The sequence below is a fragment of the Micromesistius poutassou genome, assembly GCF_964030765.1.
Source record: "Micromesistius poutassou genome assembly, chromosome: 22".
Classification (NCBI taxonomy): Eukaryota; Metazoa; Chordata; class Actinopteri; order Gadiformes; family Gadidae; genus Micromesistius; species Micromesistius poutassou.
Window position 1 is genome coordinate 9,482,916 of NC_140292.1, and position 27,303 is coordinate 9,510,218.

A 27,303-nucleotide genomic window follows, 5' to 3' on the forward strand; every position below is an offset into this window, starting at 1 on the left:
ATTTATAGCATTTAACATTTAAAAATTGTGTAAAATCAAAGGATGTTTTTTTGGAGAAAAGAAGCTTTGTGTTATGTGTAGGGCAGTGAGCTGAGTTAACCCTATGTGTTTTGACATGGGTAAGTCAAAAAGTGAAGCCGCATAATAGATTTAATGCATTTATCAACATGGTATAAAATCAAAATATGTTTTTTTTTTGACAAAAGAAGCTTTGTGTTATATAGGCAGGCCTTGTATTAACACATCAAAGTTGGTTTGACACAAATGCGTCCATCGACGCCAGTGCTAAATAGATTTTTCGAATGTGTTGAATATCCAACGTCCAATATAAAACCAACTTTACCACCCTACGTCCAATATAAAACCAACTTTACCACCCTACGTCCAATATAAAACCAACTTTACCACCCTACGTCCAATATAAAACCAACTTTACCAGCCTACGTCCAATATAAAACCAACTTTACCACGCTGACGCTGGCGGTTTATAACTGACAGGCCGACAACAACAAGTCAGACTAACTGAGTCAGGCATTCGGTGTCTTAGAATGCAGGCCCTCGTGTTTAAGATCACAGTTGTTTTTATTCTGCTGTCTGTGGTGCAGGACTTCCAGGTAAGACATTTCTGGTCGGAGTTGGTGGTTGGGTGGTGGTGTGCAGTTTTAATTGTGTTTTGCTAAATTGTGGTTTGCAGAGCAATCCTTAATGTAGAAGAAGCATTGGTTTGCTAGTCATATTACAATTTAGCAGAAGATTATTAAGCGTACAACTGTTCGGGCTTTGGCAGTTATGTGATTCTAAAATCCCAACATGGTGCGAGTTAAACTAACGCCCGTATTCCACCGGGGACGTAAGCGCCGCGGAACGGCTGCGCCGCGGTCACCGCTGCTGATCGCTGCCACTCTAATCAATGAAACCATCCCCACCGGGCGCGCCGCGGCGCGTCTCAGCAGCGTCCCAGGAGCGGCGTACCGCGCCGCAGCGCTATCTTTACCAGAGACACCCTAGAAGGACTTTGTCTTTACGCAGCACTTCTATTTTGACGCGAGCCGCTGCTGAACCGCGTCAATTTCCACAGAGCAGATCGAGCCGGGCAGGAAGTGAAATAATAAAAGCCATAGAGCATCCGGTAAATTTTCAAAATAAAACACAATACTCCGCTCATGTAGCCTATACAACTTCACATCAACATTATGTCATGACCGGTGGCACCAGGTCAGCAGTCAATCAATCAAAGGGTCTCAGAGGGTCGGCAACATGGACGACGAGAGACTTATTATCTAAGTGGAGCAACATAAAATCATTTACGAAATCAATCATCTTTTTTATAAAGACAATGTGAGAAAGGATTTCCTTTATCCACACAGTTAAAACGTTCAGGATTATCGCGTGATCTCGTGATCTCGCATGAATACGGCTGGCTGGGATGAGTGGTATTGTCGACATGTGTTCTGACGGTTTCATGTTAGCACATTCAAATATGGATTTTTTTTTTACATTAATGCAGAACATATTGAACCGTATTGAACACCAGAACCGTGAGTGTTCACCATAACTCTAACCAGGCATGCATCCCTCTTGGTTGTGCAGGTCCAGGCACTGCCGCTGCCCACTGAGCTCGATGTACTGCTCCAGAGGTCCAGACGCTCCCTGCTGTGGCGCTGGAACACGCTCAAACCAGTAGGGGGCAGCTGTCGGGTTCACACAGAGTGTGGCACCAACTACTGCAACAGGTGCGCCTACTTACCTTGTTTTCAGATTTAATTTATAGTGATTAACTGTATATCTATGCTCAGGCTCACTCACAGAGAGAGGGTAGGACCAATAGGGCTGGACCAGAGACCGGAATTAAACCTGGGTTGGGGTAGCATGTTTGAATATGCAATTTACACAATTTGATGATTTATTTTTGGTGAAAGGCTAAGGGAATGAAGAGTTGTGCATTTCATCATCCTTCTTGTCAAAGTTAACAATTTATTCTTGGAAGAGGTTTTTCTTTGAGGCATCGGACCATATTTCAAAGATAAAATGTAAACGATCAGTTTTTTCTTGATGCTAATCACAAAGTATAAAATGAAATGCTTGGAATGTGTGAACATTTTGGATTTATCAATCTTTTTTGATGATAATGAAATATGATTCTTATCTTTGCAGAAACAACATGTGTTCCTTCTGGTTCAACTCTGCTTGAACATTCCGGTTCCACTCCTCAACAACATCAATGTTGACAAATAAAAGCACAAAAATATGGAGGATACAGATTTATCTTACAATGCTTATCTCATAACCTTGCTTGACTCAGACATTTTGATTGATTTTCTGACTCTGCTGACCTATAGAGTAAATATTTAACTCATCCATCTAATGATAAGCTTTATTATTTGGCATTAAGCAAAACAAAGCTGTAAATATGAAGTTATGGAGAGGTTCACATGCTGGTCATGACCCCTGAAAACCAATAGTCAATAGTTTTAACTGCAGCCATGTTAAAAAAATTTAAATGTGTTGTATTGTTTCCTAACAAAGAACAATGATGAAGGAAAATATTGGAAGATGAAAGAAATACAAATGTTCATGATGCTTGTCTTATGAGTATATCTTTTATTATAAGCAGTAGTGGATGATCATGTAATGAATATGTGACCAAACCATGTACCTTTGTATATAATGTTTATTATATTTATGTATGTTTACAAAATGTAAATATTTAAATATACTATTTTTCTATTTTTAAGTGCTACTGCACACCTTTTGTCCCTGTTGTCATCAACTCAAACGTAAACAACAGAAAAACTGAGAGGATATTATTGCTGCTCAATAATAAAACATAATTAGTTTGTTATTTGCCTGTTTGTGATTAGCAACGCAAAAAAAGGCATATACCAACACAATTAAGTAGTTTGAAACATTAAAAAATACAAAGAAGTATAAAGAATAATGGACATAGCATTGGACATCAGCAGTAGACATTGTTTAAAGACATGGAAGTCATTGGAAATTAAGTCAAGGTTTTCCATGCATACATACGTAATAGTGTATGTATGTAATAGTGAGTTTGTATGAAAAGCATATATTTCTATCTGTCTGCAATACTGCATCAGCAGTTCATACACTGCTTATATACTGCATTGCTGGTTTCATCACAGTCTTAAAAGTCTCTCTAATGCATCTTTTAGTGTTCCTATTTCACATGGCCTGTTTAATGGAACCAGAAACTAGCTTAGAAATGTCAGCTTAATTTAGGATTTGGAACTAATTTATTCTGTTTATTTTCAGTCTATGCTGGCAGTATTAACACATATATTAGAAGCCGCAGTATAAAAAATCATTTAAAAAATATTGCAGCAAATAATAATAATATGTATACAATAATGTAAATAATATGTTCTATATCCCAACCGTATGTCCATGCATAGCAGCACATGGTTGTTATTAATTCCATTGAAGTATTTCTCAATCTTCTTTATCTAAATCTAAAGTACACAAATAAATATGAAGTAAATGAATAGCCTACACTTAACTACCATAATTAATAATGAATACTCATTTAATAATTAAAGACACAACAATCAAAAAAACAACACAATGACAACATGTGCATCATTGGAGTGTGTCTTTGATGAAGTGTTATCTCTGCTTATCTCAGTAGGAGAGTCCGTAGTCCATTCAGTTCTTAAGTATTAAGTGTGTTGAAACTGTTATTCTAATAACTAATAATTAATTAATCAATTCCATTACCTAATTTGAAGAATATTAATATTGTTTGAAAGAACATGGTTTTAAAGAACATGGTATCTTCATTAACCAAATTCAAGAATCTTCTTAATAAAGCAAATGTAGTTTTCTAAAACAACTAGATTTAGTAGGGAAGTAGCGTGTGTGTGTGTGTGTGTGTGTGTGTGTGTGTGTGTGTGTGTGTGTGTGTGTGTGTGTGTGTGTGTGTACGTGCGTGCGTGCGTGTGTGTGTGTGTGTGTGTGTGTGCTTTAGAACTGTGCACTCATGGTATTCCACACGATGGTGGTGGTGGACGTTCTGATGGGTGATGTTGTGTGTGTGCACACGCAAGAGCGCACACACGCACGCACACAGTCTCACACGCGCACGCACATAAACGCAATCTCCACATACATACCGTGGCGGTCTAGTTACTTAGTCACGTGAACATATCTTGGAATGACCAATAGTTGAATCCTGCTGCGCTGTCCCATACATACTGACACACATTTAAAATGAAGCTCTAAATGAAGCCCTATCATTGGTCAAAGCGTTCGTGACGCATTAACTCCAGCCGACCACTCGAGGCACCCCGGTGCTGTGAGCGGCGCGTGCAGCACCGCTGTGACGGTGCGCCTCCTAGCCCGAACCCATCACCGGTGCCCAGAGGAGGCACTCAGCTCATAGCGCCGCAATGCCTGGCTCTGAAGTCACGGGCTTTCATAGGACGGATTTAACTCCCCTCTGTTGAGCGCGCATTCTGCGATGTGAATTCAGGGATCAGCAGTTTACAGAAATCTTGCATTTGTGAGGATGTGTCTTCTAAAGCAAGTCTTACGGAGGGATGTGGAGATGCGGCTGAACGACCGCTCTTCTTAAGTAAGTTGTTATATGCTGCTCTGTGTGTTTTTTTTTACATGTGAGGCTACATTGTGCTATTTTGATATGCTAATTACCCGTTACTATGGGGGTCCCATGCTCTTGTTTTTCTGGACATGCTGTTTATGCTTAACGTTTTAACGTGTGCCCCTCCCTCACAAAATGTATTGCTTGTGCAGAAATGTGAAGGTGTTCTCATTCCATAGACTTCTGAAAGTCATCTTAACCTTGTTCTCCCATCTAACATGTTCTCCAGTAACATCTTCATGTTCTCCAGTAGCATGTTCTCCAGCACAGTAACATCTTCATGTTCTCCAGTAGCATGTTCTCCAGCACAGTAACATCTTCCATGTTCTCCAGTCCAGTAACATATCAGGATTTCCAGGAACAACATCACATGTTTTTAAGAAGCTGCACATCCCTGCAGATCCCCCACTCTGCGTTCCCTCTCAAGGTTTCTTCTTTGCTAATTACAGGATATTTTCTTTCCCTCTGGGGTGCTAGGGTCGGGGGCGTCATAAAGATATGGCCTGTTAATCCCTTTGAGACGGTACCTGTGATTAAGGCTACACAAATTAATTAGAAGGAATTAGAGGAAACTTTTAAACGTTAAAGCTTCCATATCAATGTATCTATGGTTCATTTGTAGATGTTTATATGTATTAATACTTAAAGGGTTTTCCTTACACGGATGAGGCTTACCATCCATCCTCCCTTCATACTAGAGGCAAGAAGTAGCCGGAGAAGAAGGCTAACTTGCTCGGGGACGCTGATTTGACGTGGCAGAAAGGCACAATAGTTAGACCAATCGCGTCCATTCTGTCTCAGCCAATGCACTCTCGTTTCCTCTGCATCCGTTCTACATAGCTGCGTGTTCAGCCCGTCTGTCTTCGGCGGCTCAGTAGGTCTGAAACCCAATTACATAATACCAACAACACTCCTTATCTTCGCCTGTAGAATTCTTAGCATGTTTGCTAGTTTGTCCTTTGCCTGTGTGTGAATAGCAACATAATAAAGGCAAATACCAACACATTTAAATAGTTGGAAACATTAAAATATGTAAAGAAGTGTAAAGAATCATGGATAGCATTGGACATCAGCAGCAGATGTCGTTTATAGACAGTCATTGAAAATTATGGAAATAATTAAGGTTTTCCATACATGTAATAGTGTATGTATGTAATAGTGTATGAGTATGCATGACAAGCATACATTTCTATCTGTCTGCAATACTGCATCAGCAGTTCATACACTGCTTATGTACTGCATTGCTGATTTCATCACACTCTTAAAAGTCTCTCTAATGCATCTTTTAGTGTTCCTTTTTCACATGGCCTGTTTAATGGAACCAGAAACTATCTTAGAAATGTCAGCTTAATTTAGGATTTGGAGCTAATTCATTCCGGTAATTTCCAAATCTAGGCCGGCAGAATTAACATATACATATATAAGAAACCGCAGTATAAAAAGTCCTAAAAACATGGCAGCAAATGAATGGATGCTGAAACACATTTTCTCTCAGAGTGTCTTTGCAGTGGGGTTGCCCTAGTTGCAGTGCAGACAGTTGAATAACGCTGTATGGTTGTGTGTGTCTGTGTGTGTCTGTGTGAATGTGTGCGTGTGTGCTTGTGTGTGTGTGTGTGTGTGTCTGTCTGTGTGTGAGTGTGTGTGTGCGTTTGTGTGTGTGTGTGTGTGTGTGCTCGTGTGTTGCTGTGTGTATGTCTGAGTGTGTGTGGCTCTGTGAGTGTATGAGTGTGTTTGTGTGTGTGTGTGTGTCTGAGTGCGAGTGTGTGTATGAGTGTGTGTGTGTGTGTGTGTGTGTGTGTTGGGCCTAGGTAGAGAGAGGGGGAAGGTTCACTGAATCATGGCAGATAGGACAGACGGGACCCTGGGAGCAGACAGCAGGACTACAGACTAGAGCAGACTAAAGCCTGTGCTTCTGCATGATGCATGGAGGAAACAGGCTACTCACGTTGCCTTTTATAAACCTCTGCTTCGTTATTCAAACACACATCCCCTTTGGAAGGTTGAATAATGCATGGCATGGAATCGTACCTGCTAAGCACTTAAACGCTTCAATGTGGCAAATGAGGGCTTTTGATTGCTGCTTCAAACGTGGGCCTGCAGGTACGTCGAGGTTCTCCTGTGCTCTACTGTTAATCAGCTCTCTCCTCCCGGCTTCCAGGAGTCTCCCATCAGAACATGAAGCCAGTGTCCGGCGCTCAGCATGATCCGGACGTCTAGTTTCTCGGGAGACACCTGGCTCTCCTACCGCTTCCCCCGAGTGCAGCTCCCTGCCTGGCAGCCCCCCGTCCAGACCCTGTGCCCCCCAGGACCGGCGGTGGCCCCCGGGCGGCCCGGCGCCTGCGCCACAGGTCAGCTGATCCGGGCCGTCTCCCTGCCCGAGCAGGACGTCCTCCGCAGAGAGCTGCCCGTCGCCCCGGGCAACCAGAAGCGACTCGACTCCTGCAGCTACTGGAGTCTCAAAGAGGACCGGGCGGAGGAGGAGGACGAGGAGGAGGGGGAGGAGGAGGAGGAGGAGGAGGAGGAGGAAGAGGAAGCCAGCGACAGCAGCGGTAGGTTGGACTCCGGCTGCTCTGTGGAGGAGGGACCGCAGCAGGTGCCGAAGCCCGGCGGCGCCCGGCACGCGTCCGCAGCCCGGCCGAGGTCACGCAACGTGTTCCTGCCGTCCTCGCTGGATGAAGAGGAGGAAGAGGAGGAGGAGGAGGAGGACAGCGACGGAGATAATCTGCACAGATACCGCGAGGACTCCTCCTTCGTGTTGCATGGCAATTTCAACTGGGCGGTGAGCAAGGGCACCAGGCGCCCAGGCGGCACGCCGGGGAAGAGGCCGCTCGTGTCGGACACGGAGAGCGGCGCTGAGCGGCTCACTGGCCGACCAGGACGTCTCGCCTCGCCTCCTACGGAGCGACCGGGAGTCACAGAATCGAACGCACTCTCTTCAGACGGCCGGGTCCAAGACTCGAATAACAAAACGGGTTTCAACTTGGGCCAGCTGAGACGCGCGGACTCGTTCCCCGTTAACCCCGCCGAGTCGGCCAGCGACTCGTCGTGCAACAGCTCCGACGGCATCCTGGTCAACTTCTGCACCATCTACAGCAAGAGCAACAACCCCGCCACGCCGCAGGACCCGGGGGGCTGCCCCGCTGCCCCGCAGCCCACGCTCCCCCGCGACGGCTCCGTCTTCCTGAACCTCCAGCCCGTCCGGCCCCCGCGCTCCCCGAGCCGTCCCGCCCGGCATGAGGTCCCCTCCTCTCCCCCAGAGGAGCGGGAGGAGGAGGAGGAGGAGGTGGTGGTGGTGGAGGCGGTGGTGCCCTCGGCCCCCTGCTGGTCCCCCCCGGCGCTGGACTCCAACTGTAACCTGTGCTCACTAGAGCCCTGGTCCTCCCTGGAGCGGTCGGACCTCACCGCCTGCCTCCAGGGCCGGCTGACGCTCGCCATGGGGACCAATCAGAAGTACTACAAGCTGGTCAGCTGCGAGCCGCCCTCCAAGACGCCCAGCCCGGCCTGGCCCGGCCTCGGGAGGAGCTTCACCGAGGGGCCGCACGCAGCCGGCCCGGCCCCTTCATCTGGTTATGTCCCGCAAGGGGAGGGCGGACTGCAGAGGGACAGGGAGGTGTGTATTAGCGCTAACCACCGTTTTACTTCCAAGGGTAAAACATAAAACCACCACATCAAACATCCAGATATTTTATAAATAATATTATGTATAAAAGGAACCCACGTTACAATTTCTATTGTATTTCTATTTTGGATTAAAAAAAATCGTGCAGAACAACATGCAAAACACATCCACCCTCAATCTTGTTCTGTTTCTGTGCTTCCACCAGGAAAGAGACGACAGCGGCAGATATTCTCTAGTGCCGAGCAGTGTTGGCTGCAAGTGTGAGTGCTATAATTACCAGGATGATTGTCCTCTCTGCAAGACAACAGCGCGTTCGGATTACACCCGGAGCCCACACCGCGCCCCCTCTGGGCCGTGCCCCGTCCAGTCGTCTTCCTCTCTGGGCCCGACGGCTGCGGTCGCTGGGGGCCGTGAGTTCAAGGCCGTACCCACACAGCCCCCTGGGAAACCACAGCCCGGTGAGAGGCGTGGGAGCCAGGAGAACGGTAAGGAGGGTTCATCTGATGCAGCTATCAGTGCTATATCATCGATATGCTCCCGGCGAGGCTGGCTGTTGCCTTGCAAGGTTGACTCCGCTGTCTGTGTGTGAATGTTGTGCATGAATGGGTGAATGTAAGGGAATAGTTGTAAAGCACTTTGAGTTTCCACTGGTTAGAAAAGCGCTATATAAATGCAGTCCATTTACCATTTGTTTCTCTTCCGTATTGGAGGCAGTGCCAAGCAGAAAAAATATAACATAGCAAACATATTTTGAACTGAGGACTGATGGACATGGCAGACATTGTGCCAGCTCCCAGACGCAACACGTCTTCCTTTATTCCTCTCCCTCAGGAGCGTGTTCCTGGGCTCCTCCGGTGCTGCGCTACACCAAGGCCCAGAGACCCACCTCTCTACCCATCCAACCCTTCGTCCTACTGCCCCCATCCAAGCCCCAGGCTCAGCACCTGGGCTCCCTGTTGGACCAGTACGTCTCCCAGCGAGGCAGCTGCGGCAGCGGGTGCAGCGGGGGCAGCGGGGCCAGCGGCTCCCGTCCGGGCTCGGGGTGTAAAGCCGCGGCCCACCAGCTCCTCCCGCGCCTCCAGCCCTCGCCCTCCAACGGCTACGGCCGCATCCTGCTGGAGGCCCCCTCCAGCTCGGACACCTGCTCCACCTGCAGCCCCAGTCCCGAGCGCTACGGCCTGAGGCACGCGTGGAGCCACTCGGCCAGGGGCCAAGCGGGCGCGGCCGGGCCCCCCTGTAGGTCCCATGGATCACAAGGGCCGTACGCGGGCGCGGCCCAATCCGACTTTATGTTCAAACTGCACAGCGGTAACCCTAGCCCGAGGTCCTTCGTCACGCCGCAGACCCAGCCCAGCCTCCTGGTGGAGACGCCCACCTCCCACTACCTCATCGACCTCACCCCTGAGCCCACGCCGGGGGGCCGGCTGCGTCCTGTCGTGAAGCCCCAGACCCCCGGGTTCGTCCCGCCGGGGTCCGCCCACAGCACCCCGCCCACCCTGGCCTGCACCAGTCTCACCCAGCAGCCCGGCCTGCTGTCGTCCCTCTCCGCCCCGCCCCAGAGGGCGTCGCGGTTAAAGCCGTCGGGGATCCGCTTCCCCTGCAGTCCCTTCTCGGAGCCCTTCTCCTCCTCCATCCCTCGGACCACCTCCTCCTCACAGTGGGAGGTCTCCCTGGCCGGGCCCGGGGGCCGCGAGGACCACCAGAACCAGAACCAGAACCAGAAGCAGAACCAGAAGCAGACGCAGAGCCAGAAGCAGAGCCAGAGCGGACACTGCGAGCCTCTGATGCTGCTGAGTGACAGGCCCCCCGCAGAGTTCTGCCTCTCTCCCTCCGAGGCGTCCTACGAGTCGCTGTCAATCAGCCACCTTCAGAGGAGAGGTGAGGGTCATGTGACCAGATGAATGCATGCGTAATGCCAACCGCGTTTGATGTATAGGCAATACCGACCAAGGGTAATCATAGGCAAGGCCGCTGGCAAAGGTGATGTATAGGGTTACAGCTCAGCTGTTGGCTAAATATATGATTATATTGATTTATACCATATACAGCAGTAGATGGATTTTTTATTTTATTATATTTTATTCAGGAAAACAAAATTATAATTCAGGACTGGTGGATTTATATCAGATGTGCTCTAATGTATTCTATGTATTCTATGCACACCTCGATGCAGTCTTAGTTTGGCTCTTTGTCACCTAGTTGGGCTCCTAGTTATCTAGCTGGGCTCCTAGTTACCAAGTTGGACCCCTAGTTACCTAGTTGGACTCCTAGTTAACTAGTTGGGCTCCTAGTTACCTAGTTGGCTCCTAGTTACCTATATGGGCTCCTAGTTACCTAGTTGGACTCCTAGTTATCTAGTTGGGCTCCTAGTTACCAAGTTGGACCCCTAGTTACCTAGTTGGACTCCTAGTTAACTAGTTGGGCTCCTAGTTACCTAGTTGGCTCCTAGTTACCTATATGGGCTCCTAGTTACCTAGTTGGACCCCTAGTTACCTAGTTGGGCTCCTAGTTACCTAGTTGGACCCCTGGTTACCAAGTTGGGCTCCTAGTTGCCTATATGGGCTCCTAGTTACCTAGTTGGACCCCTAGTTACCTAGTCAGGCGGTAGTCAGCGGTACAGAGCAGTAGCAGGAATGTGCCGGGCTGTAGCAGAGCCTGCAATACCCTGAAGGGGCTTCCTCTCAAACATGACCTATTTTTAACTCTCCCCGCACACGATTGGCTGAGCCCTTGGCTCCGTAGCCAATGTGATTGTGCCTGCATTCGGTCCAATAAGACAGAAATGAGGGAGAGGGGAAGAAAAGGAGAACCATGGAGAGGGAACCATAGAGAGCGAGACAGACAGAGCGAGCGAGAGAGAGAGAGAGAGAGTCAGACAGACAGTAGGCATGGGCGATTTGCGAACGATTCGGTCAGAACTAACGAATCCCGAAGGTGAACAACGAGAACTGATTCCCAGTTCTTGTTTTTTTTTAATTAAAACAAAAATATGGTCACGTAAATAAAAGATACAAACGAACAGAGCTTCGTCTCCCCTCGACTTTAAATTGATTGAGTCTAAAACGTTCTCATGGTGGTTGAGGCAGCTTGGGCTATTCTTCTTAAAACCACATAGGCTAATGCTACAGAAATTTGCTATTTTCCGGCCCCGTCACCGTTTGAGACCTTCTGGTGTTTTAAAAGGCTCCATTTGCGGGCGTACCTCATATTTAAAAGCAAAGTGGTGAGGCCAGACACCTGAGATTCCCTGCCAAATGACGGGACAGACCATATGACTTAACGAACTGAACAAACTGAACGAACCGAACGAACGAATCAAACCAACGATTTGCGATAGCGAAGGGTACTGAAAGAACTGATTCCCGGAAAATAATCGTTTTGCCCATGCCTCACAGACAGACAGACAGAAAGAGAGCGAGGCACCGTGGATACAGTGCTCATAATTCATGATTGTAGCTAATTACGAAGGAGCCATGTGGTTAACCGTTCAGATGTAGGCAGGATAATGAGCGGAGCGCATCATGAGGTGGACCCCGGGGGGGGTGCCACGCTGCCTCCCTTTAAAGTGCGTGCAGAATGCACCGTGGCGCTGGAAGCTGGAAGGGGCCCTCTGCAGACGAGATGAGAGGGAAAAACGCAATCGATCGTGAAAGTGCTTGCATGCATATTAACATTAGCCATATGATGAGGGCCTGTATCCAGAAGTGTGATGCAGCTCCATCCGTCCTCATGTATAATGGATGTGTTTTCCAAATGTAAGCCGTGTGTGGTGTCATCTTACAGGTGGGGAGGGAGAGGGGTTGTTATTGATTGCAGCGTGGCTATCTAAAGGCTTCTCACCTGATCTGACCCGCTGTCCTTGGCTCAATTGTTTCGTCAGGTCTGCTCAGATCTGTGAGCTCAGCCATGGATCTGATCATGGCTCATTTTGGAAGCAGCAGAGACCCCGAGGAAAAGGTACGGACCGCCCCAGAGAGTCGGAGCACCGCAAGGACGTTAAAACACACAAATCGTCATCACATAGTGCTTGATTTTATTTTTAGCCGCGTGACTCAATCGAAATAGATTTCCATGACGACGTCTGGGGTGGAATATTTTCAAAGACGTGACCTCTGGTTCCCACAGATGCGGTTGGGCAACAGCCGGAGCAGTCCGACCGTAGCCGGTCTCGTCCTTGAGCACTTGTGTCCCGCCATCCAGAACATTCTGGAGGACGGCCTGAGGCATCACAAACTGGATGTGGTCATCGGTCAGCAACGCAACCACTCCTGGAGAGTGGTGGACGCCTCCACACAGAGAGGTGCGCACAGAACTCAATGGAATGGACAGATGAGATCCATTATAAAAGGTTTTGAGCTTGATGTAATGTACTCTAAATGCCATATACTCTATATGGCATTTAAATGCCATATAGAGTGGGTTGGATTGGTTTACATTAGATTGGGAAACTTTCTTTTTTTGTATTTCTCCGTCAGCATGTTTTTTGTTAAATATGCAAATATGCCAGATCAACATAAATGATGGCTTAGGTTATTATGGTTCATTGAGATACATGAAACTGGAGGATTGTGGGTAAATCGTAGCGTGTTCACCTCCTCTGCAGGGCGTGCGAGCCGCATGCTCCTCAACCTGGTGTCCAAGATCAACCAGTGTTCTCAGCTCACCAACTCCTGCATGAAGCTCAGAGCCTTCCTCATGGGCCTGCTCAAGTAAGAACCTCCAACAGTCGATAATACTGACTATGAATAAGTCCTCAATAAGAGTAATAGCTACAATAATGATTGACCTTGATTCTCTCTTTCAGTCTGCGGTCACTGGAATTTTGGTTGAGTCACCTTCAGAGCCAAAATGGTGAGTGGAAAATTGAATTAGATGTTGCTTAATCACTTAATCGCCCTAAAATTGGTTGAGTATGACAAAGCGCTTATACACAGCTGTTTAGCTGGCAAACATCTCAACATCAACGAATTGATCATGCAATATCTGCATCTTGCCCTCCCTCATCTCTCTCCCAGATGTGGTGACAGCCTACTACCATTCCTGGGCGTTCATGACCACCACTCAGAGCCAGTGTCAACCGCTCTTCCAGGAGTTGCTTCTGCTGCTACAGCCCCTGTCCGTGCTGCCCTTTGACCTCAACCTGCTGCTCGAGTCCCGCCACAGAGAGCCGTGTTCCAACCCCTCCCCCATTACACCTTGCTCCACGCTTCTGATGACCACATGGCCAAAACTACAGGCCGAGATACCCAGAGGAATCGGTACAAGAAGCCAGCCGGCCGGGAACTTGTATCAAACGGATCTGCACCTCCCAGGCTTGTCCCAGGAGCCCCAGAGTTTCACCCCGCAGTGGGGGGGGGGGAGCCAGGCCCGGGCCGGAGACGACAGCCCCCGGCCCGGCCCTCACCCCGGCTGGTGGATCAGACAGCCCGTCATCGTGGACGGAGTGATCGAGGAGGAGGACTGCAGATCTGCAGAGAAATACTCTGCCTGGTCCCAGCAATACCACGCCACGGGAATAGAGGGGGTTCTGGACGGAGAGGACGCCATGACCGGACCCTCCAGGGGGAGTTCGGCAGACCCTCAGGTCCGGGCGGAAGGACCCGCCCACGGTGGACTGCGCTGGGCCAAGCTGTTCGGAGCAGCGGTGGATCCTGCAGGCAGAGGCTCTGCTAAAGGCCTCAGAGGGTCCCAATGCAGAAGGTAATTTGCTTTGAGCATTGAGCAATTTTATCTTGAAATAGATTTCTTATTATATATAACCGTCTATCTGACGTTTGGTGAATTGTCTATTAGCACTTTGAGAGATGTAGGTTGACAGTAAGTTATGCAAATGTTGGCTGTGTGGATATGAGGAGCTTTTTAAATGATTTGATCATGAATTATGCATGCCTTCATCTGTAACAGAGACCACTCTTCTAACATGGATATCGTCCCTTTCAGGAGCACACGTCCCTCTCAGTGGCTGCAGTTGCCCAGTTCAACGTTGGGACAGTTGGCCCAGTCCGTGTGGGCAGTCAAGTTTGGAAAACCAAAGACTGACTGAGCGCCGTTTCAGGATCACAGTAACATAAAGCAGATTAAAGACTTAATTTCCCATCAGTTTTCCTTCCTCATGAGACTCCACTCCATTCCCCTCCTGTCGCCAAGAATTAACCGCAATAGGGGTTGAGAGAAGCAGGTGCTGCGTGATTTGATAATGGATGAGTGATGGTCTTCATATGGTGTATCCTATAGACTGCTCCTTTGAGATGGTTTCATATTGCATCTAGAGATGCATCTGCCGACCACACCAGCCGTGGAAGAAGAGAGCGACTCCTTATATGGTATTTATCCTCTGTGTAGTAGTGTAGGCTAGGCAATCTACCGAGAGAAAAAATGCATGCATTTATATTGTTAAGACCATACTGGTCTACGAAGCCCACATAATATAGAGGCTGTGTATGACCAATTCGCTTCTTTTGCGGCGTTCCAGATGTGCATAAATACTCGAATCGAGTACAGGTCCCATTGTTGATATTGACTTTCCTTCTGTGTAGCCATCGGTACAAATAATCCAAAGGACTGAACAAATCGATTCCCATTTGAGATGTGGGAAAACGTAGCATTGTTACGGCTTTGATGCTGCATAGGGTTGCAACGTCTCATCGTGTTGACCTATGGATCACCATTCAGTAGAGTGGTTTTAGTGCCAAATACACCATGTAGTATCAGCCCCGTGTGGTCCATGTAGCCAATCCTTTATATCCTGGTATACCTGTATACCTGAAAGCTGAGTCCTAGCATGGATTATTTTTCGTTGCATGTGTTAACAAATAAATGCAAACAGTGTGTGTCTTTTAAACACTAATTGGCTGAAGGTAAGGTCATTTTACCTTAGTTTGTGTGTCTGCGTCTCCCAATTGGGTGTATATGGTACAATAATATATTATGCGTTGTTTCAGGTAGTTTGGTGACAGGTACATGGTTATATTTTGTTCGCGAATGAATGAAGTATCGATTATGAAAAAGATTGCCAGTGTTTTATTATGTATCATGTGATGCCATAGTGTTGAGTATATACAACAAGAATTTTGTCTCCTTAGAATTTCCGCTATTGCACAATGACAATCAACCTCTGAAATAAAGACTTTTCTTTTCATCTCTGCGTTTGAGAATATTAGATCACGTTTTGTTCAAAGGGCCCCTGTTTTAGTGTCAGGTGTGGACTCTCCCACTAATCACGCTGGTGGTAAAATAGGGCCTTTTAATTAGTGCATCGGGCAATATTAGGGACATTTCATTGTTAGACTAGAGAGATCCAACATAATATATGTTATGCTGTGGTACAGTAAAGAAATAAGGTAGTACTTGGGTGTATGCAATGGAATATGTCACGGGTAAAGGAGTCCCTCAATCTGTTATATATTTGATCATATGAGCCATCTCACACCAGCAATGATACAGCCATTTTATTGAAGCGAATAACATTCTTATTCTGGATTTTTCTTCTACGATCTCACTCCAATGCTCCTTTTCACATCATTTATCCCCAGTGCATTGTGGGTAAGCTTGCCAAAGGTATCTCCATACGTGAATTTATACCCTGAGAAAGAACATCAAATTAGACATGAACATTAAATGCATGTTTATTTTAATATCCATATCAATTGTCTACAGTGATACAAATCCCAAGTTAAACATTAAACCTGCACTATGTAACTCTTCCCATTAGCAGCCTCTAGTGGCTTAAGTTGAAGCTACAGTTTTCTGAAGATTGATAGAGAACCGTTCTTTGGATGGATTGACTTGTGGATAGGCAGGGTTTTATTCTTGAGGAACTTTATACTTCCGATATGTTTTAATGGATCGCTAAAGCGGCATCAGAAAAGTGACATAGTGCAGGTTTAACATGACTATGGAAACATGGGAGTGTGTTTTGTGTCATCATGTTGGTTTAAACAGACCTGGCACGTGCCCGTCGTAGTAGGGCAGCAGGCCGTCGCCGGAGGGGTAGACGGTGGGGACGGGGGGCAGGATGCTGCTCTTCCTCCTCATGTCTGCATACGAACTGGGCTCACACCGCATCTCCCTCCCAAACTGGATCAGCGCCTCGTTGGTCGTGGCAGGATACCCCCTCCCAATCAGAAACCGGGATTGGGGCACGTATCCCGTGAAGCCTGTCAAAGAAAAACAAAGTAAATTCTGTGCACTTCTGTGTTACTGTACTTCATTGCTGTGTTTGAAGAGTAATGAAACACAAAGATGTTGGACAACAAAGAGGAGCACCTCATCAAGCGATGACGTTGGCGACCTTTCAAGCTCTTATCTTAATGCATTTGGCTAAAGAATTGGGAGTGCATTAGTGAGATACAACTGTTCTGTTTGGCCAACACACACAGGTATCGCTCTGTTTTTTTGGCTAACATGTGACAGCCTCGTGTTTCTCTTTTGTACGGCGAACAACATGGTTAAGTGGATCAATAGCCTTTAAGTAGCACCGCACATCTCAGCGTTCCGCCGTCGCGTCCGGACAATGTGTACCTGAGATAAAGTACTTATGTGGACTCTGGTCGTCCATCAGGTAAGGTGATCCCAGCGGCGTCCAGGCTTTCTGAGCCTTCGGTGGGGTCAGCTCGTTGCAAGCGGCTGGCAGAGGGGTGTTCAGTTTCCTCCCCTTCAGATGCACACAAAGAGAAATGCGTTGTTACAGAGCGTCCATGTTTATGTCTTTGGCGCTAAGAGCAGGAAATGCAACATATGGCGGTGGTGCAACCGTGTTTCACGCAACGAGGGTGAATATCAGATAAAGACAATGTATGCTCTGCTTATAACTGGAAGTCCCAGGGTAATAACGCATTTTTACTAAAGCTCCCCATGATGCACCCATCATGGTGTCGATTACCTTGTCAATATGTGAGCGCTACGTGGGTGGGGGTCAGACGGGTGGATGTGGAGTGTTTCAGAGAGGAATGCACCTGAAACTCTGGGCTCCTGTAGTGAACCGAGGGCAGGTCTGAGGACAGAGAGAGGAGCCTTGTGTTCTGGTCCCGGGTGAACTCGCTCAGCGCCCCGCGGCAGGTCTGGGAGTAGGTCTGGGCAAAGTATTTCTGTCGTTTGGGAATGAACCCTGTGGAGCGCAGAGAAGGTCAGGGTCAACGAGGACATTACGCACTGGGCTGTGTTTCGCGTCTGGTGACGGTCGAGACACCTGTGTATCCCGGGATCATGTTGTCGAGGTTTCTGTCTTCTCCTCGGTGCAGACGGCTCGCCCCAAGCCTCTCATCGCCGGCCCGGTCCGGTCCGTCGGTTGACCAGTCCGGTCCATATACGGTCCGTTCCAGTCGGTCGCCGGTCCGTTCCGGTCTGTCCGCGGTCCGGTCCGGATGGTCGGAGGTCCGGCCCAGTCCGTTGGCAGTCTGGGGGCGACCTGTGCTGAGCACCAGCCTGGAGGACCTCCTCACCTCCGGGCTGGTCAGCAGCTTGTTGGTCAGCTGGCCGTACGTCTGGCCCATGTTGTACTTGAGCTGCGGGCAATACCCCGCATAACTGGGAGAAGGGAGGAGAAAAAGGAGGCGTAACCATAACGGCACTCTGAAATGTGGGTCACACTCAGAAGTTTAAGTGCCAGGTAAACTTTCACATAGATGGACTATTTTGTGGTCTATTGGTGCGGAAATATAATATAACATTTTTTTTTACAAATAACTATAAAAAAGATAAACAATTCAAAGTGTCCACCTGCTCACCACGATATCTCCTCCCTTTTCCTCCCGAGAGCTTCATCATCCCCCACACCTGTACCTAATCACGGTTGTCATGACTCCCGTCATCGGTTTCAGTGTTGCAGCTCTATAGCTCTCTTCATAGCTCTCTTTACCAGCTCTGCCTGGTTTGTGAACCAACACCCTGTGACTGTAACCCTGGCTATGGCGTCTCTTATTATAAGTAGAAGAGAAAAGTCTTTGTCAATGTTCATTCAACACATTCGCCTTTTCTGTGGTTGACATGTTGTGAGTCAAAGTATTTTCCTTGCTGTTTGCCAGACCTACTGTTACCTCTCATGGAGAGGACGATGTATTCACCTGTATTCACCTATCATTAACATCCTAATAGGAACACGTTATATTGTTATGCTGTTTCTAACGTTACTGATCGAAAAACAAAGTTATGGTAGATATTTACTAGTGGCGTCATTCTTGGATTTTTTTTAACGCTAAATATGAAAACGTAAACGGTCAACTTACCCAGGTATGTATTGTGGATCGGGTGTCACCAGGACTTTGCTGAATTTCGGGGTGAATTGGGGCCCGTCCATGTTGATCAGAAGGCCCGCAGCGCCAGGTCGACGAGCCGCCTTGTTGATTGGTTGCTAGAGGAGGAGAGGGGCGGGCTCTAGAATCTATCACCTGGGAGACGCTCTATTTAATCACTGTCAGCTTACACGTTATTGTAAACATGGGGGTTTCTTCCACGTAACGTTAGGCCATAACGACTCAGTAGGTCTAGTTTATAAATATGATAAATAAACGATCTAAAATAAAAATAAAAACGCAACATATGAAAGCGTCACTGCCTGGTTAATAAATATATATTTTAAAATATATATAAATATGAGCCTGAATTTGATCTGAAGTGGACAAAAATATTCGCCCTAATATATTTAGTTATTTTCCATTATTTTCTTCTATTCGATTTTATTCTATTCTACTTGTTCAATGCGGATGATCTGTTGCCGAGGGGGGCTACTCAACATGAAAATGTTTTTTCACGGACATGTAGCCTACCCGTTCAAGTGTATTAATATTTATTCATGGCCCCAGCTACCTTAATTCAGGATGAGCATTGAACGTAGCCTACACTGAACATTGTCCACATTAATGTAGTGAACATTGAACGATAGCCTTATTGATTGAATTTCAAACCGAGGCTGTCGGTCGAGAGAAGTATCCGTAATGACATCTAGTGGTGATTATCGTCGAGGCATTCTTTCTACACATGGACAAATAACAAACCTAAACAATAGTCTATATCTCACCCTACCATTAGGCCATCGCTAATAATAATAATAATAATAATAATAATAATAATCATCATCATCATTATCATGTAGGCTAGGCCTTATTATTTATATTAGAAAAACAGAGCCAGGAAGAGAGATGTACACTGTTTGGGTTGTAGGTTGTGATTATTTTAATGAACAAATCCAATAGCAGAGGGTTAACAACGTGGATGTTCCAGTACAGAACAAAGTCATTAGCCCACGGTCTTAATGATAGCAATTTGTCATTTAGGTTTGGTACAGTAGGCCTACGCACAGCAGCTATAAGTGAAAAGGCTTTTTGCTCAGCAATGCCTGCAGCTAGCTCATTGGGAATCAAACAAGAAGCCAGTTGGCTGAGTATCGATCCTCCTATAGCCATTATCATGTCCTTCTCACTAGACATCCACATAGTTAGCAGTCAATCTATACCGACTGGATTTACTGGGGCTAGTTATTCTGCTTCACATATGCCAGTTACTTACCCCAGGAAATGAACCTAAGTGACAAGAACAATGCCTAACCAATAGGACAAATTATAATACTAATAACTAATAACACTAATACACATAAGCATAACACACAACCAATAGAACAATGCCTAACCTATTGGACAAATTATAATACTAATAACTAATAACACTGATACATAAGCATAACACACAACCATAGAACGATGCCTAACCTATAGGACTTATTATAATAATAACTAATAACACTGATACACATAAGCATAACACACAACGCACACAACGGCATGACGAAGCTCCTTGTCATGATAACATGACACTTCACTGGTAGACTCACACTTCACCTGGGGACAGGAATGTGGGATGATTCCTGCTTATTGGAATGTAGTGTGTGTGTGTGTGTGTGTGTGTGTGTGTGTGTGTGTGTGTGTGTGTGTGTGTGTGTGTGTGTGTGTGTGTGTGTGTGTGTGTGTGTGTGTGTGTGTGTGTGTGTGCGCAGGGGGTATGTTTGTGTGTGTTACACATTGAGATCATGAATGTAAGTCGACAGTGTCCTAAGTTTCCACTGTTGCTGTTCTGAGGCAGCTGTATATGTGATCGGGTGTTGTGTCTGTGGTCTTATCGGAGAGATACAGAAACGCACTATGCTGGTTTTGCTTTCTCACAGTGACGTGTGTGAAATGCATCTCCGCACCACGCTCAGTGGGATGTTGCGCAGGCGGTTGGGTTCGGCTTGGCCTGCCGTGTCACGACATGCCCGCTGCCTGTCAGTCAGACGGGCAGGCAGGCCTTCTGACAAACTGTAGGGTGTGAGACCTGTTGGAGGAGGATCTCTCTGGCAGGTGAGTCATGTCATTCTACAGGTGACATGGGGGGGAGGGCGCCTGCAGGTATCCACATGCATATGAATGTGTCGCGGGAAGTGACGGGCAGGAGAGGTGCGGTGGAGAGACAGAGCAGCAGTCTTTGTATTTGCTCCTTACTCCACGTCGTCGGCACAAACGTCCAGGTGAACCTCGCTTTGAGTTGTCTTTTGTTATGTTTCTTTACTAGGTACTAGTTGGACTTTGAGCATGAATCTGTACCGTAGCTTTGGGAACCTTATGGAGGCCTACGTGAGCGATGGGATGCCCTTCTCCTCTTCGGACTGGCAAGCCTCGACGTGGTCCGTTTCCTCCGGCACTCCAACACCCACGTCAACGCCGGTGTCCACCCCGGACATGAGGGTCAGCCTGAGGTCCGCGTCGGAGGACTCGGGATTTGAAATAACGCCGACCTCCTTGGACACGTCACTGTCGTCGCCCGGTCGCCGAGAACTCGTCCCTGTCTCCGTGGCGACGGACGGAGAAGAGCGGGGCCCGACCCCGGTCTCCGCTCTGACCTCTCCACTGCGCTCCTCCGCGTGCTCCTCGCTCTCCTCCTCCTCGCTCTGCCTCCCGGGGCGGGATGACGGTCGGGATGACGGTCTCGCCCCCGTGACCCGGGACAGATCCATGAGCCTGCAGCACAGGGTGGAGCAGGCCCTCCTGAAGATCAACCCGGGCCGGCGCAAAACCAGGAGCGACTCCAATCCCAGCCTGAAGGCGGCAGCGGCCCAGCGGCGCGTGCCCCGGAAAGCGATGTCTCTGCCGCGGGGGTCCACGGCCGCCGCGCACGTCGCGCACGTCGCGCGGTCGGAGAGCGTCAGAGAGGAGGGCAGACCCGTCCACCTGTTGCTGCGTCAGGCCCGGCGCCCGGGACAGAGGCGACCGGCGTCCCTCTACCATGACATGAGGCTGGCCGAGGCCCCCATAGAGGTGAGTTCACCGGGGGCCTCGCGGGACCAGCTGTGGGCCCTTAAAGGGATTTAAAAGTTCACGACTGAGTGTTAAAATAAACAATGATGTCAAAAAGTTGCTATAGGAGCACGTAACTGTTGATTTATGTGTTGGCCTGCTCGGCGTCCTGTTGTTGTTGCTTTCGTTTTAAGGTCGGACAGAGCTGCAATTGTATTCTGGGTCGGTTGTTCTCGACCTCACTTGGATACAAGCGTCTGATCATAACAGATCCATATCTGCGCTTTTAGTTGTATTCAAACCGTTACATTACTCAAACTCATGTCCACGTCTAAATGTTTATTACTTTATGGTCGGTGGCCTGAATGAAAATCAAAGAGCAGCAGTCATAAAGCCCAACCTTCCACACTTAATGGATTGCAACACACACACACACACACACACACACACACACACACACACACACACACACACACACACACACACACACACACACACACACACACACACACACACACACACACACACACACACACACACACACACACACACACACACACACACACACACACACACACAAGCCCGCTTTCAATTACCCAGGAAGGCCCGCTGGTAATCACCTTCCATGGCAGTGAGTCTCACATGTATCAGTGGCAGTAAACCTGTCAGTCCAGCTTTAGCGTTCCCACAACTATGTCAGGAATGGGGCCTCCATACTGTCTGTATACATGTGTGTGTGAGTGTGTGTGCGCGTGGGCGTTTGGATGCAGATCAGTCGGGTCACGGTTGTATTGTTGACGAGTCGCGATCGTTCCCCATCTGCGGCTCCTCTGATAGGTTGCTGCGCGCGTGGCATCCAGATGGCCTACAATGGTCCGCACACGCCTGGTGACGTTCCTCGCAGACAGGGCGCTCATGATTGATACGATGGATGTTAGGTCGATGGGAGGGCACGCACGCCACATGGCATGTTGTCGCGGATGTTAAGCTGCTGTATTGTACTGTAGCCAAAGAATGATAATTAAGAGCTATTAGCAGCGAGTTGTCGTTGGTGTTGTTGCTCCTTACAGGAGGGTGAATGCATTGTGTTTTCCGTTCGTGATGCCTCGCCCTTTGTATCATCTGCCTGGTTTCATCTGGCTCATGGCTGCAAGCCATAAGCCGCCGGCATTCTGTAGTGTTTCAACTGTCTTTATTTCACTCTTTCGTTCTTCTGTTCTTTCTTCCATCCTTCATTTAATTTAGTTCTTTCTTTCTGTTCTATACTTCTCTGTTCCATTCTGTTCCGTTCTATTCCATCCTGCACTGACCAATGCATGAGATATGAAGGATGTTGAAGCGTTCCTCCATAGAATACCCCCCCCCCCCCCCCTGCCCCCCATGTAGCCGTAATGCGTAAAAATGTATTGAGCCGTATGAATTCTGCTCAGGAGTGATTGTTTATCTCCACTCACGTTGTCCGCGTCCACGTGTTTCCCCAGGAGGTGAACGAGGAGGCCCGGGACGCACTGAGCCCGGGGCTGAGCTACCTGGAGCAGGTGTGCCAGATGTGGGAGCAGATCGCTCGGCTACAGATCCACAACCGCAAGTTGAACGTGGAGATGGACGCGCTGAAGGACCACCGGGACACGCGGGTGAGCCGCGGCGACGCGCTCCATGATCAGCGGACCACACAGTGACGAATAGCTATTGGTTAAAAGTCGAACCAAAGTTACATCAATACTATTGGGTTTCCCTTGACAACAGCCGGAGTCTCGCCTGTGTAGCTGCGAAACTGTTCTGGAGAACCAACACAGCATTCACCGCTCACATCTGGCTGAGTTTGAGCGCGTGTCTGATGAGTTACGGTGGCAGCGGTGGAACACTGACGATGAATCCAGAAGCGCGTCGCCATCGGAAACAGAAAGGCTCACCAGACATTTGGGTTAGTCACCTTTCACCTTTTAATCTGAATACAGTCAACCTTTAATGCTTGTCCGATTGCATTCAATGAAGGAAATATAATAACTGAAATATTATTATGCTCTCTGCAGGTAGTTTGAAAACCCACACTAGAGGGCAGCCTGAGAGTGAAACACAGCCGGCGGGGCCGGCAGACGGGGGTCAGAACCACCAGGTAGAAACTGTGATTCATTTACGGAGACACGCCTCATGTTTGTAAATGTTGCAAATAGCCGTTGGTATGAGTCAAACGTTTTACTGGGTTTGTAAGGCTATGCTCTGAATCTCCCTTTCACTGAAAAAAATCATAGGGAATTCTCACTAAGTGTGTTTATTATTCATGTATTATGCACACACTGTTAGCTGCAGTTTTACAAATAATAATAAATACCACTTCATGAGAAATCTGCTCTCTATAAAACCCTCTACTGATCTGATCACATCTCATCCTCTTCCAAGCTCTGCAGCTAAATAGCAGCTAATGTGTTCCTGCCGGTGGTATTTACATAACCATAGTGTGTGTGCGTGTGCGCGTGCGTGCGTGGTTGTGTGTGTGTGTGTGTGTGTGTGTGTGTGCATGTGTGTGTGTGTGTGTGTGTGTGTGTGTGTGTGTGTGGGTGGGCGTGCGCATGTGTACGTGCGTATGTGTGTGTTTGTGCGTGTGCATATGTGTGTGTGTGTGTGTGTGTGTGTGCGTGTCAGCTTGTCACTGCCCGACACAACCATTCCTTCAAATGTCCTTTCAAGCTTTGATAAAAAGATGTAACAGTGTGTAACAGCATGTCCTGTCTCCGGGTACAAAGGGAGAGCACAGAGGAAGGGCGTGGCTGTTCAGAAAAGCTTCTTCCAGAAAAGTGGCGACCGACGACTCAGACGGGTGAGAAACAAATACAGAGAGAGAGAGAGAGAGAGAGAGAGCGAGAGAGAGAGAGAGAGAGAGAGAGAGAGAGAGAGAGAGAGAGAGAGAGAGAGAGAGCGAGAGAGAGAGAGAGCACGGATGTAACTACAATCTAGTGACAGACGGTGGTCACACGCACACACACACACACACACACACACCGGACGCACACACACACACACACACACACACACACACACACACACACACACACACACCGGACGCACACACACATGCATACACACCCACACACACACACACACACACACCGGACACACACACATGCATACACACACACACACACACACACACACACACACACACACACACACACACACACACACACACACCGGACGCACACACACATGCATACACACACACACACACACACACACACACGGATGCACGCACACATGCACACATACATATGCACACAAATATGCACACACACACACACACATACACACACACACACACACACACACATACACACGCACACTCCCTGCCACTCCAACATGGCAGCGGTCCATGGCGACGCGGTGGTCCGTAACTAACGGCCCGTCAGCTGAGGAACGGCGGGCGCTGGCAGCTCAGTTCCGCCCGGCGCATCTGTTCCCTCGGCGGAGAATAACACGCCGCATATTCATCTTGTGTAGTGGCTGTGGAAACAATCAGCCGTTTGTTAAGGGGTTGAACCAAAGCGATTTCTCACTCATCTCCCTCCGTCTCTCTGTCTCGTGCCTCTGTCCCTCCAATCGCTCTATCTCCCCCCCCCCCACCCCCCCTCTATCCCTCCGTCTCTCTATTTCACCTCCATCCCTCCATCCCCCCCTCTCCTCCCTCATTCCTTCATCGCCTCCCTCATCCCTATCCTCCCTCATTCCTCCATCTTATCCCTCTATCTGCTCCCTCATCCCTCCGTCTCCTCCCTCATCCCTCCATCCCTCATCCCTCCATCTCTCTGAACTACCCAGCAGTCCTAATGGCCGTCCGTCCGAGGCCAGGAAGAAGACGAGCCATCGCCTCAGCCTGCTGCTCCGTGGCAACAAGAAGACCCTGTGACCTGAATGATTCATAATGTTCTCTCCTCCTCCTCCTCCTCCTCCTCCTCCTCCTCCTATTACATTGCGTTCCCTCTGCCCCTCCTCCTCCCCCTCTTCTGTTTCATCCCTCTATTCCTCCTCCTCTTCCATTCTGCTGTCCCACCGCCTCCCGCCTCTCCTCCACCTCCTCCTCCGTTTCATCATTCTATCCCTCAATCTTCCATCCCTCAATATCCTCTCTCTTTTCCACCTCCTCCTCCTCCTCCTCCTCCTCCCTCGGTCCCACCTCCTCCCTTCTCCTCCTGCTCCTCCTCCAGAGGCCAGCCGTCAGCCTTCAACACTCTGGGTTAAATCTTCTAGAACAAATTGCATTTCTCTCAGAGTGGCGTAGAGCGCCACAGCACTGCTGCTGCTGCTGCTGCTGTTAAACTGCCATCACTACTTCATCACGTTTGACCTTGATTTTTACTGCCCTATTTATTTTTTTTAGCCCGAGTTTGTTATTTATGTTCTCAAATGCAGTGTTACTGCTTTTCCGAAAATGTGTATGACTGTATTGTTCACTGTTGATGTGTGTGTTTGTCAGTTTTATATCACGTGTTGTGTGTTTGTAATGTTTGTATCATTGTGCGTATATTTAATGTATGCATCAGTGGTTTGTGTGTGTAATGTTTATCTCAGGATGTCATTCTCACTGTATGTTCTCTGTATTTATGTACACTGAATCCAGTGCTAGTAAACATGTGAAAAAACACCTTGTCTCTTCCATATTTCTTCTCTATTAATAATCGTTATCATTTAACCTTGACACTTTGACATCTCTTTACGATACGATACCTCTTCAGGTATATTCCTTTCCATTCCCTTCCTGTAAATGTCAACAACACATTCCTATACCCACACTGCATTTCTAAGTACACACAGTGAGGACACACAGTTATCGATGAAGATTTGTGGTATGTGCTATTCCAAAGAAATCACCAATCCACAGCAGACGACAGAGTATACATTTTTTGAACTTTATTTTATTTGTCTCATTTTCATTCACCAGGTTGAGGGAGCAGACTGCCTCTGGCATTCCCATGTCAAGAGTTACGACAAACACATCCGAACAAAGAGGGTGAATAGAGGATTCTAGTCCATTCGTAAAATACATTTATTTGCTATAGTTCTCCCCGTCCGTCTGTCTTGTTCTTTTGTCGCGTGTCCATCCGACATGTGTCCCTCCATCATGTGTCCATCGATCATGTGTCCATCCTTCATGTGTCCATCATGTGTCCCTCCATCATGTGTCCCTTCATAACGTTTTCATCGATCATGTGTCCATCCTTCATGTGACCCTCCATCATGTGTCCATCATGTGTCCCTCCATCATGTGTCCATCATGTGTCCCTCATCATGTGTCCATCATGTGTCCCTCCATCATGTGTCCATCATGTGTCCCTCCATCATGTGTCCATCATGTGTCCCTCCATCATGTGTTCATCATGTGTCCATCATGTGACCCTCCATCATGTGACCCTCCATCATGTGACCCTCCGTCATGTGACCCTCCGTCATGTGACCCTCCTAGTGACCCTCCATCACGTGTCCCTCCAACATAAACCCATCCTGTGTGCTATTCAATATATATAATAGATACATCAGTGGATTGGGGGAGGGGTGGGGGGGATGGGGGGCGGGGGGGGGTTGTGAGGGGTGCACGCATGTTGAGGGCGCTGACACGACGTGGGGGTGGGGGGGGGGGAGGGGGGGGTGGGGAGGGCTGGGGGGGGGGGGGTGGGGAGGGCTGGGGGGGGGGGGGCGGAGCAAAAGAGCCGGGAGGGACCTTTTTAGCGGGGGGGGGGAGGTAATCGTGAAGAAGCAGGGGGGCCTCCCCTTCCGGAAAGCCCCTCTCTCTCTCCGGCGGCGGCGCCGCC

At 48.2% G+C, this 27,303-nt stretch overlaps 2 protein-coding genes across 2 annotated transcripts; one reads left to right on the forward strand and one right to left on the reverse strand.

Annotated features, from left to right (window-relative positions):
* Positions 1-476: 476 nt before the first annotated feature.
* Positions 477-2,653, forward strand: LOC311368082 (liver-expressed antimicrobial peptide 2). Its single transcript, XM_084486968.1, has 3 exons — positions 477-614; positions 1,591-1,733; positions 2,155-2,653. Exons 1-3 carry the CDS (start codon positions 549-551, stop codon positions 2,189-2,191), a joined length of 246 nt encoding a protein of 81 aa, XP_084343094.1. The 5' UTR covers positions 477-548; the 3' UTR covers positions 2,192-2,653.
* Positions 2,654-15,727: 13,074 nt separating this feature from the next.
* On the reverse strand, positions 15,728-18,534 carry cimip2b (ciliary microtubule inner protein 2B; the record flags this gene model as incomplete). The annotated part of the gene is made up of 6 exons (XM_084486713.1): positions 15,728-15,822; positions 16,184-16,396; positions 16,761-16,893; positions 17,195-17,346; positions 17,428-17,765; positions 18,464-18,534. 6 exons carry the CDS (start codon positions 18,532-18,534, stop codon positions 15,728-15,730), a joined length of 1,002 nt encoding a protein of 333 aa, XP_084342839.1.
* Positions 18,535-27,303: the final 8,769 nt, after the last annotated feature.